At 32.3% G+C, this 19,742-nt stretch overlaps 2 protein-coding genes across 4 annotated transcripts; one reads left to right on the top strand and one right to left on the bottom strand.

The window, feature by feature from the left end:
- Nucleotides 1-5,434: 5,434 nt before the first annotated feature.
- On the top strand, nucleotides 5,435-6,884 carry LOC105787711 (probable xyloglucan endotransglucosylase/hydrolase protein 6). The gene is made up of 4 exons (XM_012614238.2): nucleotides 5,435-5,669; nucleotides 5,752-5,852; nucleotides 5,923-6,119; nucleotides 6,206-6,884. Exons 1-4 carry the CDS (start codon nucleotides 5,486-5,488, stop codon nucleotides 6,594-6,596), a joined length of 873 nt encoding a protein of 290 aa, XP_012469692.1. The 5' UTR covers nucleotides 5,435-5,485; the 3' UTR covers nucleotides 6,597-6,884.
- Nucleotides 6,885-13,731: 6,847 nt separating this feature from the next.
- Nucleotides 13,732-19,155, bottom strand: LOC105787710 (uncharacterized). Of its 3 annotated transcripts, none has more exons than XR_008191782.1 (12): nucleotides 18,962-19,155; nucleotides 18,654-18,725; nucleotides 18,484-18,554; nucleotides 17,831-17,909; nucleotides 17,677-17,751; nucleotides 17,445-17,559; nucleotides 17,289-17,346; nucleotides 17,132-17,203; nucleotides 16,734-16,864; nucleotides 16,540-16,663; nucleotides 15,595-15,816; nucleotides 13,732-14,456 (listed from the first exon to the last, which is right to left on the bottom strand). XR_008191782.1 is itself a non-coding variant. In XM_012614233.2 (11 exons), exons 1-11 carry the CDS (start codon nucleotides 18,962-18,964, stop codon nucleotides 15,738-15,740), a joined length of 879 nt encoding a protein of 292 aa, XP_012469687.1. In that variant the 5' UTR covers nucleotides 18,965-19,155; the 3' UTR covers nucleotides 15,415-15,737. The 3 variants fall into 3 exon arrangements, 1 of the variants encoding a protein (XP_012469687.1); XR_008191780.1 differs by having other exon boundaries at nucleotides 13,732-14,449; XM_012614233.2 differs by lacking the exon at nucleotides 13,732-14,456 and having other exon boundaries at nucleotides 15,415-15,816.
- Nucleotides 19,156-19,742: the final 587 nt, after the last annotated feature.

The raw sequence follows: 19,742 nt of genomic DNA, 5'->3' as shown, positions 1-19,742 counted from the left end.
ATATGATAAGGACTTGATTGGCTAGGAAAGTGCTAGGCTTATACTAAAAATTTTAGGTAAAAATATTTCTTCAGTCTCCTTCAATTTTAATATCGAGCAGATTAATCTCTTAAAAGATAGAATAATTTAAATTTCGTCAATTTTGAAAATGAGTAATTAAAGACAATTAATTACAAAATTAATGTTTTCTGCTAATTATACATAATTTTGATTAATATAATAATAAATTATGCCCTTTACCACCATGGGCATTAATAGTGTTATAGAAATTTCAAAAATAATCCCATATCTTTGTTTAAGTTTACATTTGGGTCATTGATGTTTCAATTGTTATGATTTGATCATAAATTTTATCAATTATTAACAATTTGATTACTGGTCGGTTAATGGCCGTTAATAGTGTTAATAAAAATCTGACATTGCACAAATTGTACCACTAAATGCTAACATGGCTTCCATGTCACGGAAAAGAAGAAGGCATAGAAATGAAAAAAAGAGAATAAAAAATCAAGAAAAAGAGAGCAAATGGAAATCAAAAGGGGAAGAGAAAACCCATTTCGGGTTGTTGAATTCTCGGGGCTCTAGTTATTTGCTCGCAAATCCAATGGTGAAAAGCCTCATTGGACGGAGGAGAGGCACATATCCTGGGATTAGGCCGATCTGACGGTTGGAAAAGGTTTAAGCTTCAACTTGGGCTTTTGTCCTTTTGTTTGCTCTAGAAGAAATCTGAATCAGTGAACGGAGAGGAGAGGAGTAATGGTGGCACTATCGGCCGGAGGACCATCGATGGCGGTGAGCAGCGACTAGGGTTTGGTTAGAAGAAAAGAAAAGGAAGACGGGAAAGAGTATATTGGTCCGAATATAAAAGTGAACTACAAAACGTAACAATTGAAACATCGGTGACCAAAATTAAACTTAAACAAAGATATGGAACTATTTTTGAAATTTACCTCAAATATTGTTATGGTGGCAAAATTCAATGCCAATGGAGAACGCATTTATTAGGGTTTTTTACTAAATTATTATAAAAAAATAAAAAATAACCAAAATATTATAACTTTTTTTTATTTATCAAAATATTATAAATTTTTTTATTAACCAAAATATACCAAAAAAAACTTGCAAAAAGAAAACCTGTGGCGGCACCAAAGGTGCCAAAGAGATTGGTGGCACCAATGGTGCTAAAGGACTAAAATGCAACTATTTGCAGTTTTAAAGACCTGACATGCAAATTTACCATTTTCAATTTTGAAAGTGAATTGCTGCACTGTGCGTGTGGGGTGCACTAAAATTGAAATGTGGCTAATTGCCTTCTAAGTCCTCCTTATTTATTATTTTCTTTTTATTCCCCTTTAACTCACTTTTTTATTTAATAAACAAGCCCTCAACCTATTTTTGTAGTTAAATAAGCTCTTAATCTATGACTTTTACTCATAAAATCCCTTTATTTTATTATTAAAGTAAATATATTTTACCTAAAGTAAAGCTATTTAAAAAGTATAAACTAATTCGCATTTTATGTATTATTTTGGTAATTTGATGAGAATAGTTTATTTAAAAATTTACTAAATTTGATGAGAATAGTTTATAATTATAATTTTTTTCTATTTGGGTTACATTTATGGGTGATCAGTTTTATTATTACTTCGGTTTTTCAATAAGGCATGCACAGTATTTTCATTAATTTTTAATTAAATCTAATATTAGTTAAGTGATAATTAAGATACTTAGAATTCTAATTAAGAAATAACTCTATTTTAATTTAATAAATTATTCTCATCAAATTACTTAATAACTCTATTTTAATTTAATAAACTATTCTCATCAAACTACCAAAATAGAGTTTATTAAATTAGAGTTTATTAAATGAGAATAGTTTATTAAATTAAAATAGAGTTATTACTTAATTAGAATTCTAAGTATCTTAATTATCACTTAACTAATTAAAGTTTATTACTTAATTAAAATAAGGAGGGCTTAGAAGGCAATTAGCCACATTTCAATTTTAGTGCGCCCCACACGCACAGCGGCAATTCACTTTCAAATTTTAAAATGGTAAATTTGCATGTCAGGTCCTTGAAACTGCAAATACATTTTAGTGCTTTGGCACCATTGGTGCCGCCACAGGTTTTTTTTTGCAAGTTTTTTTTTGGTATATTTTGGTAAATTAAAAAAATTTATAATATTTTGGTAAATAAAAAAAAAGTTATAATATTTTGTTTATTTTTTTATTTTTTTATAATAATTTAGTAAAAAACCCCATTTATTAGCTTATCCCAGCAATCACTTATATGCCATACCATGCATGCATCCACATGTCCCAATCCCCATAAAATATTTGCCATCATTTTCACCGATGTTATTTAATAGGACTGGATCGATCGGTTAAATTGAATGAAAGTTAAATTAATCGGTATATTAGTTCAAATATAAAAGTTAAATTAGTTTCTCATCATTAGGGAAAAATAATTAATTACGGATCTTAATATTAAATGTTGAGAGTTAATTATATGATTAATTTTATTTATAATTTAATTAAGATATTTTTTTATGTTTTATCAATATAAAATATAGTGTTAAATTATTATTTGGGATTTGAACTTGGTAACTTTTTCTACACTGGAGTATAAATTTTTTTTTTTGGTTCAAGTTAGACTTTGAACTTGACAACTGTTCTCACATTGGGGTCTAGACTAGGCAATTGTTCTCAAATTGGGGCTTGAATTTTTTTTCAAGTTAGTCCAAGAACTTGACAATTATTCTCACATCGAGGCTTGACCTGAACTTTTAGGGTTTTTAAAGACTAATTTGGAAAAAAAAATTCAACCCTAATATTGGAAAAATTGTTAATTCAGGATCTATCTTGAATAAAAAAAAGTTTAGTTCCCAATGGAAGAATAATTGCTAAGTTCATGACCTAACTTGAAAAAAAATTCAAACCCCAATATAAAAAATGTTACCATGTTTTGATCCTAAAAAGTGATTTAACCCCAAATATATATATATATATATATATATATATATATATGCATGTAGGCAACAACAAGTTGAGTAAGTTGAGCTTAAATCATCTCTTGTATTGTTGAATTATTTTGAATCACTCTTGAGTAAGACCATATAGATGTAGGAAGGGTTTTGAACTCTACAACTAATTTTTGGATAAAATATATTATAAGTCTCTAAACTCTTCAGAAATTTGGAATTTAATCCCCTACTTTTAGATGTAAAAATTAGGTCCAATTGTTAGCACTATTAAGATTATTTTGTTAAATTCGGGTTCATTACAACGTCATTATTTTAGTTACATTACTACCAAGTAAGGTTTTTTTCTAATTTCAAATGTCACACCAACAAATTCAACCCCAAAAAATTAACATAATTAATAATTTGACTTGAATTTTGAAATCTAGAAAGCAGAGAAACTAAATTCCTAAAATTAAAAAGCACAGGAACCTATGACATATTTTAACCCTTTTCTTTTTCAATTTCAATTATATCATTAGTTGCAACTCGAAACACAGCAAATCCGCAACTCAATACTAACATACAGGATATAAGAGAATTTGCCTCCTCCTATACATAATTCTTTTTTAAAAATGTTGAGTGCAGTGGTAAACCGTATTCGCTCTTATGAAAAGAACTCAAATTTGGATCCTGGAGATATATAGTTGAGAGAGGAAATCATGATCCACAATTTTTATTTTTTATTATAAATTAATCATAATTTGTGAGGAGAAATTAAAAATTTTATTTGGACAAGGAAATTTGCATATTTAATCATTTAAGGACTACATATTTTTAGAATTATTTTTTTATATTGACTTTGAGGTCAAAGTTTTAAAATAATTGAGGTTTGGCAGCCAACATTGGTTGAACTTTAATCCCGAGGATCTTTGTACGTCAGTTATGCAACTGGTGAAAGAAATGATCCCTTTCTGTCGTATAATTTTCAGATATCTCAGTCTTTCACTATCTGTGTTTTAACTTCAATTGATGTAAAATAGGATAATACTTTTGTTTGAAATTATTCCTTGTCACAACAATTGTCAAGTGGTAGAAAAAGATGGGAATGGAATTTGATCCAATTTTCAACATGACTTTTGAGTGGTTTTAGGTTTGATATTAATTTGGGTTTGGATTATTTGTAAGATGAAGTTATTCGGGTTTGTTAGTGAATTTTTGAATTAAGTTTAGGTAATAATTAGGATTTGAGTCATTTTGGATTTAAGATTTTTTTATTCGAGTTGGGAAAGTTTTCGATTAACATTTAAAAGTTTTTCTAGGAGAGCTAGCCATGTTAATATGTGTTAGAGATTGTGTGACCCGAATCCCGTCACTTATTGAAGAAATTCATGTGTTCTTATTTTTCTTATTTTTATCGATGTCTACTATATCAATATGAAAATAAGGCAACCCCTACCCCCAATGTTTTCGGAATTGGATTGGTGATCGAACTAATCAGATCACCAAATTTTAGTTCGATTGGTCCAAAATTAAAGAAAATTTGGAAAATAAGTAAAAATTTGACAAAATTAAAAACAAAATTGTATAAACACAAATAAATAACAATAATGACACTTCGATTTATATTGGTTTTTCTCCTCTCTTTTTTTTTCTTAATAATAATAATTTTTTTAAGTATTCGGGTGGGTTGGGTTGATATATTTACGTATTTGGATTTTGCCAGTTGAGATTTTTTTTTCGATTTGGACCATTAATTTGGACTAAAAACATTAAAAAACAGTTCAACCGGTTTACGGTTTAAATTTAGTTTTAAGTGCTTCGCTCTAAAATCGATCTAACCCTTTTATCTAAATTGATATACTGATTGGTTTCCAGGCCTATGGAATTTGACCAATTAGACCCCAAAAAACTTAATGGTGGGGCATGTAACTCGGTGGATCCGGCCAACCGGCCGTTCAATATCAATCTAGGCTGTTCACAGATATATTAGATAAGCAATATTGAATGAGACTGCCTTTGTGAACTTAAGTCCAAACCCTATTTGACCCAAATTTTTAGGCACACCTCATTGGTCTTCAATCCTTTTCTACACCACCTTCATACCATATCAATTTCATGAGATAGAAAATTATCCACCCATATATAAAATTAATCAAATTTTCATGTGATGACGGAACATGACAAACAATGTATATACGATCAATTCAATTGTAAAATTTCAATATCTGTGATCCCTTTTTCTTGTTAGGTTGGAGAATGAAAACAAAAACAAAGAGAAAGTTATGAAGTGGAAGCATTAAGATTAGGTTCCCAAAGGGCAAAATTAGAGCACAGTTGGGGGGTATGTAGGGCCTAAAGACGGCTTGCCATTAGCTGTATCGAAAGCTAAACTTAAGAATGGCACTTTCTATTTCAATGCAGCGGTCTACATCAACCTTAATCTCTCCCACCTATATATATATATATACATACACATATACACATATTCACCACAATTTAATCTTCTAAGTTCAAAACATTGATGACAATGGCAACTCTAAGCAGTGCTTTTCTTTTCATCTTCTCTTGTTTCCTTGCATGTTCGATCTCGGTTTCGGGACGACCCGCCACTTTCCTCGAAGATTTTAGAATCACTTGGTCCGATTCCCATATCAAGCAAATCGATGGGGGGAGGGCCATTCAACTTATTCTAGACCAAAATTCAGGTTTAACTTTTTAAAAATAATAATCAATGATTAAATGTGTTAACCCTTCGATAATGTGTTGTTAATTCATTTTGTTTTATAGGCTGTGGATTTGCTTCCAAAAGACGGTATTTGTTTGGACGTGTCAGCATGAAGATCAAGCTTATCCCCGGTGACTCGGCCGGAACCGTCACCGCCTTTTACGTACGTAAAGCTACCTACCGACATAACCTTTAACCTTTAATCTGTTTTTCATTGTAATCTGGTATTGCAGATGAATTCTGATACGGACACCGTAAGAGACGAGCTAGATTTCGAGTTCTTGGGAAACCGAACCGGGCAACCATACACGGTCCAAACCAACATATATGCTCATGGTAAAGGTGATAGAGAACAAAGGGTTAACCTCTGGTTTGATCCAGCTGCTGATTTCCATACATACGCAATTATGTGGAACCATCATCATATTGTGTAAGTCCAGTATCTAACTATAAATGTGACATTAATAAGCATATATGACATTAAAATTTGACCATTTGGGTGCTTTTTCTTAACAGGTTTTATGTAGATGAAGTGCCAATAAGAGTATACAAGAACAATGAAGCAAAAAACATCCCATACCCAAAATTTCAACCTATGGGGGTATATTCAACACTATGGGAAGCTGATGATTGGGCAACAAGGGGAGGACTTGAGAAAATTGATTGGAGCAAAGCACCATTTTTGGCTTATTACAAGGATTTTGACATTGAAGGGTGTCCAGTTCCAGGGCCAGCAAATTGTGCTAGTAACCCTAGGAACTGGTGGGAAGGTACTGCTTATCAAGCTCTTAATGCCATGGAAGCTAGGAGATACAGATGGGTTCGGATGAACCACATGATCTACGATTACTGCACCGACAAGTCTCGGTACCCGGTCACCCCACCGGAATGCATGGCAGGTATATGAAGTACTATCAAGAGTTCCCATTATTCCATATCCAACAGAACTGTCCAGAATATTTGATATACCAATATGTTTCATGTCATATATACTTTGATGTATATGCCCCCCTTTGTACCATAATAGCTATATGTATATGCTATAAGAGGGCCATGCAAAAATTGGGGTTATGAAGGGAAATAAATTGTGATCGTGTGTGCAAATATTTAATTTTAAAACTTGTATTTTATTATTATTATTGTATTATCCAATTCAGAGTTTGCAGGCCTAAGACAAAAACTACTTGCTGCTTCATTTTACGGGTTGATGAAAACAAGGAAATGAGTGAATGTTAGAAATTCAAAATTAGTGTTTGAAGTAATTGGCTTTCAATTGATTTTCAGAATGGTCCCCTTTTGTTTTGGTTTTTCCTGTTATTCACTATAAATGGTTGGCTAGAATTTGGCTCATTTGGTCGTCCCCGAAGTGCATAAAAAGCTCATAATGGTCCCAGTGTGAAGGGATACTTCTTGCTTCCTTCACTTCTAATAGCATTTTTTTTGTTCGAAATCAATTAGGATACTATAGCGTGAAATAAAAAGTAAGCTAAACACACTGCATCACGGGCAGAGGAGAAGATAATTCACTATGTCGAATTCGAATGATTATAAGAAGAGTAGACTATGCCTATTTATAGGCTCATAAAACCATATTCTAATAGGAGTGTAGTAAGATTGAAACACCTTATTCTAATCAATATCAAATAGATGGAGCTTAATAATGTTTAAAAAACCTTATTCTAAAATAAAATAAAAGAAGTGTAGTTCTATATGGATTTTACTTTTATTTTATTTTACCAATGTATTTTATTTAAATAAGAATTCGGGTCACTTAATTCTAACAATCTCCACCTTGACACGAATTCTCAATGAACAAGTTCTTCATCGCGAACTCTCAACGAACAAGTTCTCCACCTCTTCCATAAAACCCCTTCTTAAGGGTTTAATTTCAACAATGAACACCAACCAAGTCTAAGCAATGCTCAAACTTGGTTATAGGAAGTGACTTAGTCATCATATCTACAAGATTTTTATGAGTACTAATTTTGCTCACAACAATATCACCACGGGCAATAATATCACGAACAAAATGATACCGAACATCAACGTGTTTTGTTCTCTTATAAAACAATTGATCTTTTGTAAGGAAGATAACACTCTGACTGTCACAAAATACTGTACTAATTTGAAGGTCTTCATTGAGTTCACTAAAGAGTCCCTTCAACCAAATGACTTTTTTACAAGCCTCAGTAATCGCCATGTACTCAACTTCAGTGGTAGACAAAGCAACTGTAGTTTGCAAAGTAGCTTTCCAACTGATTGTACAACCTCCTATTGTAAAGACATAACCTGTGAGAAATCTTCTTCTGTCAAGGTTTTTAGCAAAATCAATATCAACATACCCAATGACTCTATCTTTAGTTCTTCCAAATTGTAAGCAAACATCAGTAGTACCTCGTAAGTATCTTAAAATCCACTGAACTGTTTTCCAATGTTCTTTACCGGAATTTGCCATGTATCTGCTAACTGTACTGACTGCATATGATAAATCTGGACGTGAACAAACCATAGCATACATGAGAGATCCCACTGCACTAGAGTATGGAACATGTGACATGTACTCAATCTCATTATCTGATTATGGAGACAAAGCCAATGAAAGTCTGAAATGGGCTGCTAAAGGAGTACTAACAGGCTTAGTATTCTGCATATCGAATCTGCAAAGAACTTTCTCAATGTACCCATTCTGACTTAGGTACAATTTACTTATTTTTCTATCTCTGAGAATCTCCATACCAAGTATCTTCTTTGCTGGTCCTAAATCTTTCATCTCAAATTCTTCACTTAGTTGGGCTTTGACCTTTCTTATCTCTTCTTTATCTTTCGCTGCTATCAACATATCATCAACATAAAGGAGTAGATACACAAAAGAACCATTACTGTTTTTCTTAAAGTAAACACAACTATCAAAGCTACTTCTTTTGAAATCATGAGAAGTTATAAAGGATTCAAACCTCTTGTACCACTGTCTTGGTTACTATTTCAAACCGTAAAGGGACTTCTTCAACAAGCAAACATAGTCTTCTTTTTCTGAGACTGTAAAACCATTTGGTTGTTGCATGTAAATATCATCCTCAAGTTCTCCATGCAAAAATGCAGTTTTTACATCTAACTGCTCAAGCTCCAAATCATGCATGTCCACAATTCCAAGCAAAGCTCGAATCGAACTATGCTTCACAACTGAGGAGAACACATCTGTGAAATCCACTCCTGGAATTTGACTATAACCCTTTGCAACAAGCCTTGCTTTATATCTGGGTTCTTCAACTCCTAGAGTCTCTTCTTTCTTTTTAAACACTCATTTACAACGAACAACCTTTTTACCTTTAGGAAGTTTCACAAGATCTCATGTTTTATTTTTGTGGAGTGATTCAATTTCCTCTTACATAGCAAACATCTATTTTTCTGAGTCTTCACAACTAACCGCATCAGAATAATTAGATGGCTCTTGGTTTCCATCTATATCTTCAGCCACATTTAAAGCATAAGCAACTAGATCAACCTCAATATACTTCTTTGGAGGTTTAATTTCTCTTCTAGTTCTATTTTTGGTGATAGAGTATTGTGGTGAAGCATCAACTCTATTTTAAATTTTTGTACTGGCTTGAGGAGTGGACTCTATTGTAGATTTTGGATTAATCTGATGCTCTACCTGCTTTTGATTTTCTTTATTAGAAGAGTCTTTAAGAGATAAGTTAGGTAGCATAGCAGTTTCATCAAAAACATCTCTGATAATCACACCTTTTCTATTTTCAGGACACCATAACTTATACCCTTTTACACCAGCTTTATAACAAAGAAAAACACATTTAATGGATCTCGTTTCCAATTTTCCATTATCAACATAAGTATACGCAGGACACCTAAAGATCTTTAAATCAGAATAGTCAACAGAATTACCATACCATACCTCTTGTGGAGTCTTTTTCTCAATGGCAATGGATGAAAATTGGTTAATCAAAAAACATGCAGTAAAGGTTGTTTCGGTCCAAAATGACTTTGGTAAGTTGGCATTTGACAACATACATCGAACCTTCTTCATGATCGTTCTGTTCATTCGTTCTGTAACGCTATTTTGCTGTGGAGTATAACAAACTGTCAAATGTCTTACAATCCCTTCTGACTTGCACAGTTTATTAAACTCATCAGAACAGAACTCTAAGCCATTGTCAATACAGAAGTATTTTATTTGTTTTCCCGTCTGTTTTTCAATCATAATTTTCCAAGACTTAAATGCGAAAAATACATCGCTTTTCTGCTTCAAGAAGAACGCTCAATTTTTTTGGAAAAATTATCAATAAAAGTTAGCATATAATTAGCTTCACCTCTCGAAGGCACTCTGGATGGCCCTCACAGATAATAATGAATATACTCCAACGTTCCCTTCGTGTTATGGATTCCTCTGGTGAATCAAACTCTCTTTTGCTTCCCAAAAACGCAGTGCTCACAGAACTTCAGTTTGCAAATTCCTTGCCCATCAAGAAGTCTTCTTTTGCTCAATTCTGTCATGCCATTCTCACTCATTTGCCTTAGGCGCATATGCCAAAATTTAGTAATATCATCATCATTTAATAAGGAAGAGGATGCGAAAGCTGTATCACCAGTAACAATAGAACCTTCCAAAACATATAACTTGATAGTCTTTCTCTACCCTTTCATCACAATGAGAGAACCTTTGGAAATCTTTAAAACCCCACTTTCAGCTGTGTATTTGTACCCTTTTGAATCAAGAGTACTCAACAAAATTAAATTTCTCTTTAATTCTGGAACATTTCGTACGCCACTAAGTGTTCTGACAACTCCATCAAACATCTTAACTTTAATTGTTCCAACACCTATGATTCTACATAAAGCATTATTTCCCATCAAAACAACACCTTCAAACACTGTTTCATAAGTTGTAAACCAATCCCGATTGAGACTCATGTGGAAGGTGCAACCCGAATCAATGATTCACTCTTTGCTCACTTTAGAATTGTTGACAGAAGCGACTAGAAGTTCACCATCGCTGTAGTCTTCTACAACATCAGCTTTTTCGAAATTTTCTGGTTGTTTTCCATTTTCATTCGTAGCCTCCCTTTTGATCTTATTCTGTAGCTTATAACACTCAGATTTAATGTGTCATTTCTTCTTGCAAAAGTTACAAGTTATACCTTTGTTTGAAGACTTCGATCTACCTTTAGATTTACAGCGAGGATTCTGTTCTTGTAACACCCCCTAACCCTAAACCGTCGCTAGAACAGGGTTACGAGGCATTACCGGACATATCAGACAATCTACAAATAATTCTTAAACAAATAACAAACATATTATAATATAATCATAATTTCATATAAATATTTTTTATTACTAATTGACTTCATTTTTTTTTGTTTCTAAAAAAAACTCAATATAACCCCTTTATAAATATTTAACCTTCCCGCAATTTCAAACCGCAACCAATTCAAAACCAATATCACAATCCATACAATTTCATTTTCAAATACACTTAAACATATCTTAAACATCAACTTAGTAATTTACTAAATAAATATTCGCATATATTATTTAAATTAATAAACTTCATTCATTCTATTTCAACTTGTTACCAAATATATCAAATATGTTATGATAATTCTATTTCCATTTCATTACACCAAGTATCAAAATATTATTTTAGTATCATTTATAACCAAAAGCATAAGACACTTTTAAGTAACCAATATAACACCTAAGTACATGCCACTTTACCAAAAGAAAGATTATATCACTAAATTTTGCACTGGAGTCGAGATCGCTCTAGATGCTGAGCCGGAACCTTAATTTCTACTAACCTACGCACGGAAACAACCGTTTGCTGAGTATATCATACTCAGTGGTATTACTATAATTCAAATTATAATAAAATAACCGAGTAAATTAAATCAATTAATTTTAAAAAATTTACCAAACGAATTCATATTTAACTTTCATTTCTCAATATGTACAATTCAATTTGGCTTTCATTAGTTAATATCATATACTATCACATTAAGCCATTATTTTTCTCATGAACATTTAGTTCATGCTTTCTATTCACATTTTCACATTCAATTCACATTTTTAAATTATATCCCACAATCACGTTTCTTTTCAATGGTTCAACTGATTCATTTCATTCGATTTAACTTTTCAATTAATTACCCCTATTAACAGACTCGGACTTTAGCGGATACACGGATCCAACCAAACACACCAGATTGGCACCCAGTGCCCCATTGGATAGTTCGAAGCAAAGTTGACACCCAGTGTCCCATCAACCTAGCCGAAGTAAAGTGATACCCAGTATCTCATCGAATCTATCCGAAGTAAAATAGTGACACCCAGTGTCTCATCGACTTGAGGTCGAAGTATCCCTGAACTCTTCCAATCCTATAGCAAGCCAATCATATCCGATTCGGCCCGACTAGTTAATAGGGTTTCCAATTCTCAATTCAAGTTCACTTTCATTTCAAAATTTACTTTCAATATCAAATTCACTTTTTCATTCACTAATCAAAATTCAATTCAATTCTAAATTCAATTCAATAAAGTTACTTACCTCAATATTTACTTACCATAAATTAAATAAATTAATATTAATATTTAATAATGAATAACTTGAATTATAGTAATACAAACCCGAATTTCGCGATTACTCATCGATAACTTTTTCCTTTCCTTTCCTTTCGGTGTTGATGTCTCGGGTTCTTTGTTAACTACGGAAATTAAAATAATTTACAATCATTAATATATTACTAATTTACATTAAATACTAAATTTCTATTTAACTTTCACTTAAATTCCAATTTTAGTCCTAACTAAATTCATCTATTTTCCCATTACAATTTATATTTTATTTCTGTCCAAATTCCATATAAACTTAAATTTAACTATCAAATTTTCATCATAATTTTGAATTTCTTTCAATTTAGTCCCTACAACACAAAACTTATAGCCTAGTTTACAATTTAATCCTTAAATCAATTCTAATCAATAATTCCATCAAATAAACCCTAATTCAATCATTTATTCAACATAAACCCTACTAAAAATCTACTAATTTTAAAATTTCAACGTAAATTCAATAATATTCAACTCTAGGACTCCAAAAACATCAAAATTACAAGAAAATGGACTAAATTGACTTACCAAATTAAACCCCAAGCTTTAAAACCCTATTTCTCGTTTCTTTCTTTTCCTTTTCTTTTCTTTCTTTTTCTCCTTGTTTCGTTTCTATTTTGTTTCTTTTTATGCTTTTATTTTACTTTAGTTTAATAATTATTATTTCTTAAATATTAAGTAAATAAATATGTATTTTACAATTGTATGTATATGATTTATTACACTTGTACTTTACCATCACTATACATTTGTCAATTTATTAATTTGTTCATTAATCTAATAATATAATATCAATTAAATAATAATAATAATAATAATAATAATAATAATAATTATTATTATTATTATATCTATTAATAACAAATATAAATATTACAAATGTTCATATATATATTTTAAATTTGTATTTTATCATCACCATCCACTTGTCATAATTTCAATTTATTTATCATATAAAAATATTTTACTAATTAATAATAAATAATAAAATATATTTTTACTAATTATATATATAATACAAATGTACTCATTTGAATTAATACACTTGTATTTTATTTTTACCTTACACTTGTCTTTTCTTAATTTATTTCATAATATAATAATATAATCAATTTAATTTATAATATAATAAAATAATAACAATAATAATATATTTTATAATTAAACAATCATAAAAATCAAAGATTTTTATGCTTTGTCGTCTCATTCATTAGAACAGGCTTAATTGCCTATTTAGTCCCCTTATCTTCTTTTAATCTATAATTAGACTTTCACACCTTATTCAATTCAGTCATTTTTCCTAATATTTATTAACTAAGTTAAATTCACCCAATTTGAACCTAATTAAATACTCAACTAGACTCATGATTACTCGAATAATTGTTTACGAACTCAGTTTATTAATATGAAGGCCCTATAACTCATTTTTTTTGTGCTTGTGAATTTTGGGTCATTACCGTTCCTGTGTTAACTCTTCCACGATCATAATTAGCATTCTGATCTTGTCTCACACGAACAATGAGACTCTCTCCCTAAGAGTCGATTTTAACCACAAGATATTTCATCTTATCATACGAGGTTAAAGAATTATAAACCTCATCAACTCTGAGAGACTCGCGACTATATAAAATCGTATCTCTAAAGGTTGAATAAGATGGAGGCAACGAACAAAGTAGAACCAACACTAGATCTTCCTTATTATACTGAACCTTCATCGCCTCCAAGTTTGAGAGAATTTCTTTAAACACTGTTAAGTGTTTGTGCACAGGCACACCTTCCTCCAAACGATTAGCATAAAGACGCTGCTTCATATGCAGCTTGCTAGTTAGAGTTTTCGACATACATATTTGTTCCAACCTCTTCCATAATCTAGCGGCAGTCTTCTCCTTCATCACATCCTGTAAAATTTTGTTAGACAAATGCAGATGTAACTGTGTTAACGCATTTCGATCCTTGCGCTTCTTCTCTTCCTTCATCAATGTTGAAGGCATCTTATCTACCCCTAGCAGGGCTTCCTCTAAGTTCATCTGTGCAAGAACTGCCTGCATCTTTATCTGCCACAACGCAAATCTGTTGTTGCGATCCAACAGCAGAATTTCATTCTTCAAAGACGCCATTACCGTGATTGAGATGAACAACCTGGAAGCTAGGATACCAATTTGTTAAAAATAGAACATCGGTAATGACAATGTATCGCAATGAAAAAGAGAGAAAAATAAAGAACACATAAGTTTTACGTGGAAACCCTTTCGAGAAAAAAACCACGGGCAAAGGAGAAGATAATTCACTATGCCAAATTCGAATGATTACAAGAGGAGTAGACTATGTCTATTTCTAGGCTTATAAAACCATATTCTAATAAGAGTGTAGTAAGATTGAAACATCTTATTCTAATCAATATCAAATAGATCGAGCTTAATAACGTTTAAAAAACCTTATTCTAAAATAAAATAAAATAAGTGTAGTTCTATATGAATTTTACTTTTATTTTATTTTACCAATGTATTTTATTTAAATAAATATTTGGGTCACTTAATTCTAACAGATAATTTAGTAAAGAATAAAATAATGGGGATAAAGAAAAGAATTTTAGATACCCACCTTTTTGGTCATTGAGCACAACAAAGGGGTTATAAATTATAATTCATGATAACAGCTCACATCCTCAAGGAAATAAACAACTTGGCAGTCTAGGGTTATTTACTAGGATTTTTACAGTTTAGGGCCCCACTAGGCATAAATTCTCATATGACCCCCAATTGATTGCCTTCTGGAGGCAAACACCATTAAAGCTAAGAGAGGAAGGGCCATCCTTTGAAGCAGCAGCAAAGCTACAATATCTTCCACAACTCCTTTCTCATTAGTCCATATTTAAACATGAATAAATTCCCAAGCAAGAAGTCCCAAGTGTGAATTATTTAGTAATTTGAACCGAGTGTTCTGTCATTGCATCCAATATGTTGGAATAATGAGTGAAACAAAACATGCTTGAATTCCAGCTAAAAGCAGTCATTTAATAGAGGTAACATATTGTTGGAATATGACATACCAGTTGCAAAGAAATGAATGTGTTGGGACAAAGAATCCAATATTCAAGGAAAGACTACCAATCAAGTGAAACACTTTTGATCAAAGTAAATAATGCCTTAGATAAGTCAGGACAATACATAAAGAAGGGAATGCCACAAATCATTGTTGGTCATAAGGTAATAGTACAGTGCTAGTAGGCACAAACCTACATTGAATGCTTCTTATTTCAGCAAAACGGAATTGGTTTTAGGTACCTGCATGGACAAGAGAAGCTTTAATCTTCAGAGTTTTGCTGCTTTGGCAGTAATGGAATTTCACACGCCTCTTCTGCTCGTGAAAGGGTTCTCCGGGACAGGATGAATCAGCTTAGGATCATAGATTATGACTTATAAGATCTTTAATTCTTTGTGGCATTGATTTTCACTGCAATTGGCTCTGAGCAATAAGGACAATTTCCAAACAGAACATTGAATGACCTGCAACACAAGCATTCACAACCATAAATCAAGCAACCAAGTTGCCACGGTCGAAATTGAAGATAGGTTTGTGCTAATATCGTTTCATAAACTAATTGCAAATAATCAAAGCTAATTTGAATGTGGGGTATGTACAAGCAATAAGGCATATTCAAAGGCAACCCGGTTTACTATGAATGAAAAGTCAGTACCATGAATCATGTAACTTGAAGGGTCATTTGCCAAACGACAAACACAAAAGAGAAAAAGGCACTATATCACTATCTTAGCAAACCTTAACACCCCATTTAATCTAACGGACAAAAGTAGCTCCGACAATTTATTGGACCACGTTTTGGATAATGTACTAGTGCCTTTAAAAGCTAGGAAAAACATAGCCCCTTCAACTTTCATGTAGGTCCCTCTTGATCAGACTCCAGAAATAGTGTTACCATACCTAGTCGCAACTGAAAAATATGAGGCCAGTAACGGTCGATTCTACCTCTACTAAAGGCTACTAGGTGTATCAATAAGATATAAAGGAGGAGATATAGACGAGTATCACGTGACCCAACTTGTTTGCAGGTTTGATCATTCAGGTAGACAGGTAGCCCAATGCCAAAAGCGGGAAATTCCGCAAGCAATTAATTTTGAATTGATCACAACACATAGTGGACAGGAATAAAATTATACTCCGACACGAAGTAGTTTAAAAGATACAAGTACACTAAGAGCTCCACTTACTGCCTTGTTGTCGTGATCGACCTCAACCAGTCGACTAGGCACACGCTGTGGAAAGCCTTACTACAACTGTTATTCTCACAAGTGTAATCAGTTGCACTTCCAGTCCGAGGTCCAAGCTCATCACCTACAGGAACATTTGAGAATTAAGTCTCAAAACAATAGTTCAGAGACATCTAAAGCATGTGAAGCATTACCAATGGGGAGATATTGAGCATAACAGATTCCACATTCATCTAGATGATTGTTGGTCTCTTCATCAGCAAGCCTTGGCAATTGGGTGTTCAAAAGACACTCAAGATTTTCTAAAAAGGCTTTGTCCCTCTCCCTAAACAATTAATCAGACTATGTAAAGTTAGTACAATGGAATGAAACCTATCCCTTATACAACACGATGTTATAAGCTTCTATCCTCTTAAATTAGATGGAAGACTTCAAGGCTCCAATTTCTGGCATTCTCTGTTACTAGAGAAGGAATTAACAGATTGCATGCAGAAAATTACGCAACTCGGTAATTTTCTTCCTCCACTGTTAACCACACGTTCACTTCACTAGTGCAAAAGTTAAAAATTTAAGATGAGACTCAAGGGCATACCATTTATCAACATTTCTTTTCCATGTCTTTCTCAAGGAGTTCACAGTATTACCTAAACCCATAAAACGACACCTACAAACACTTAAATATTCGTTATTCATGCTGAACAAAACCAACTTGCTAGCAGCTTTTAATATAATTTTATATGAATTCTTACTCTGGTAATGATCTAGGATCATTGATATCGATGAACAATATGATGAAGCAATCATTTCCTGAGTACCAAATAGTTAAACCTTGTGTTCAGTAATAAAGGAGGGGGCAAGAAAATTTTAATGTACATAAAAGAAGACGGAATGAAGTAATGACTCACCTACGTGGATTTGGCGACTCGGAATGGCACGAGATGCTTGCTTTGAATCAACAATCTGAAGAGACCTGTCAATTTCGTCCAAGGTAGACCAGAATCCTTGAAGCTTCTCCAGATGCTGGATACAAAGAGAAAACACCAAAGTTCTGACAATAGTTAAACATGCCATGGCACCAAAAATATGTTCTGAAGCAGAATGGAACTACATTGGGTTCAAAAATGTCGAAGCAAATACCTTCTCAAACTGTTGTACCAAGTTTTTCAGTCTCGAGTTCATTGACCATTTTAAATTGAAGATATAGGGAACATCCTGAGAACAAAGCAGAGTAAGATAAAACACCTGTAGGACTACATTGGAAGAATTAAGACCAAAAAGATAGGAGACAAACCGCTGAAACCATTGGAGGAACTCTAGGATAAGCTTTATCCAACTGAATTTCCATAACATGCACTCTTCCCTTCTTATCTCTAGCACCGAAATATACAAGAAGGATAACAGGATAAGCAACTAGAAACAAAGAGGATAACATGAAATATAAAAGGAGAACAAAACTCAGAGGGTTACAATACCAATACCGAAGTTCGACAATAGAAACATCTTAACAGGTATATAGAAATATATGGTATACTGAGGATTTTATAACTCCAATATCAACTGTTTATCAATTTTCAGAAAATATATTCAAGCCTTTAGTTTTCAGATATAGCCAATTCTGTATCAATACCATATCTTTATAAAAGTACATGATTATAACATTGATAAGAATGGAGTACAAAAAGAGCTAGTAATGGATACAGTGAGAACAATTAAAGATAGCACCAAGCTGGATATTGCAGGTTAGCTACATAACCCAGATTATCATCACCATCCTAAGAAAATATACAGATTCCATTCGTTTGCAGAAAACCAAAGGATTATCATGATTATGTGACTAACCCTGGAAGTTGCACTAGCTGTTTACTACAAAATCTAATGCTCCAAACGAAAACCAAAGCTTTCCCATATTAGATGGATTGTCAATACAATCAAAAGGGTACTTACAAAACACGAAAAATAAGGAAACTTAGATCTCCTCCCGCCCTCACCAAATGATCCCATCCAACCTCTTCTATCTGTACAAATAAAAATAACTCATCAAGAGAAACCAAACAAAACCCATAAAATGGTTGACATTAGAATAAATATAGAGGGAAAAAAAAAGATTAAATGACCTCAGAGTAAACTGTACTATAAAATGAGGACGATTTAGCCAACTCTCTACATCTAGCCTGTTGATTAACTTCCTGCAAGCAAAAAAGGACTCAATAGCAAAATAAATATGTCTAGTAATTTCAAGCCATCCAATTGGTTTTGATTATTTTATGTCTACATTTATATCTATTAAATGATAAAGTTTGAATACCGGAAAGTATAAGTCCCTAAATTCTTTCAGGCATCTTCACAAACAATTCATCAAAAATTGTGAAGATCAAGCAACACAAGTGGACAACAAGAAAGCGCTGAAAGAAAATAAAATTACCATTAGCTCCTCTTCTCTAAGGAGAAGAAAGAACGGGAAACGCTCCGTTAACGTTTGGCTGGTGCTGGTACGGTGATGGCGGCTTGAGCAGCGTTTGTAGCGGCGGTTTCAGGCGTTTCTGCTTTGCCTCTCTCTGGCGCTGTTTTCTGGTTGGTTTAGGCGCGAAAGTATTTAGATTCTTTACTTGATGGACCGGCACCGGATCGGTTTGGATCGGGCCTATGCATATATTATTTGTTTTTTTAATATAATTATTATATTTAATATTTAACATAAATAACTTAATATATATTTAATTATTTTTCTATAATAATATATGAAATAAATTAAATTACATATTATAAACTTGAAAACATGCTGGCGCGAAGCCAGTAAATTTTTTTAGGGAGCCGAAATTAAATTGTAATTTTTACGATAATAAATATGTAATTTTTAAATGATTAAATTAAAATTTTATTATTTTTGGGGCCAAAGACCAAAGTTCAATTTTATTTTTACTAATTTAAAATTTTAAAAATCTTAAAAGGTTAGACGCCTACCAACCCCGCTAGATTCGCACCTGAAAATATATCTTATTTCAATTTTAGATATTGAAAATATGTCTTATTTCAATTTTAGATATTGAAACAAACACATTTATATTTTAAACGAGGTGTTTGTAAAACCTTTTCAAATTTCGAGTTGACATTTAAATTTGAATAAATAGTTTAAACCTTAAACATATCTATCTACTTATATCAATTTTATTTCATCGTGGTGCGTATTGAATTAGTTTTTTGAA

This window comes from Gossypium raimondii, chromosome 2, assembly GCF_025698545.1.
Source record: "Gossypium raimondii isolate GPD5lz chromosome 2, ASM2569854v1, whole genome shotgun sequence".
Classification (NCBI taxonomy): domain Eukaryota; kingdom Viridiplantae; phylum Streptophyta; class Magnoliopsida; order Malvales; family Malvaceae; genus Gossypium; species Gossypium raimondii.
The sequence above is the reverse complement of the archived record's forward strand: the minus strand, read 5'-3'. Positions and strand labels throughout refer to the sequence as shown.

Bases quoted from the DNA above. Each gene is read 5' to 3' on its own strand.
- LOC105787711 (XM_012614238.2), top strand. From the start codon at position 5,486: ATGACAATGGCAACTCTAAGCAGTGCTTTTCTTTTCATCTTCTCTTGT. The intron at 5,670-5,751 runs GTTTAACTTTTT...TTTGTTTTATAG, and splicing joins TATTCTAGACCAAAATTCAG to GCTGTGGATTTGCTTCCAAA. The intron at 6,120-6,205 runs GTAAGTCCAGTA...TTTTCTTAACAG, and splicing joins TGGAACCATCATCATATTGT to GTTTTATGTAGATGAAGTGC.
- LOC105787710 (XM_012614233.2), bottom strand. The intron at 18,555-18,653 runs GTCATTTAATCT...TTATTTGTACAG, and splicing joins ATAGTACAGTTTACTCTGAG to ATAGAAGAGGTTGGATGGGA. The intron at 17,910-18,483 runs GTAAGTACCCTT...TTTCGGTGCTAG, and splicing joins TTCCTTATTTTTCGTGTTTT to AGATAAGAAGGGAAGAGTGC.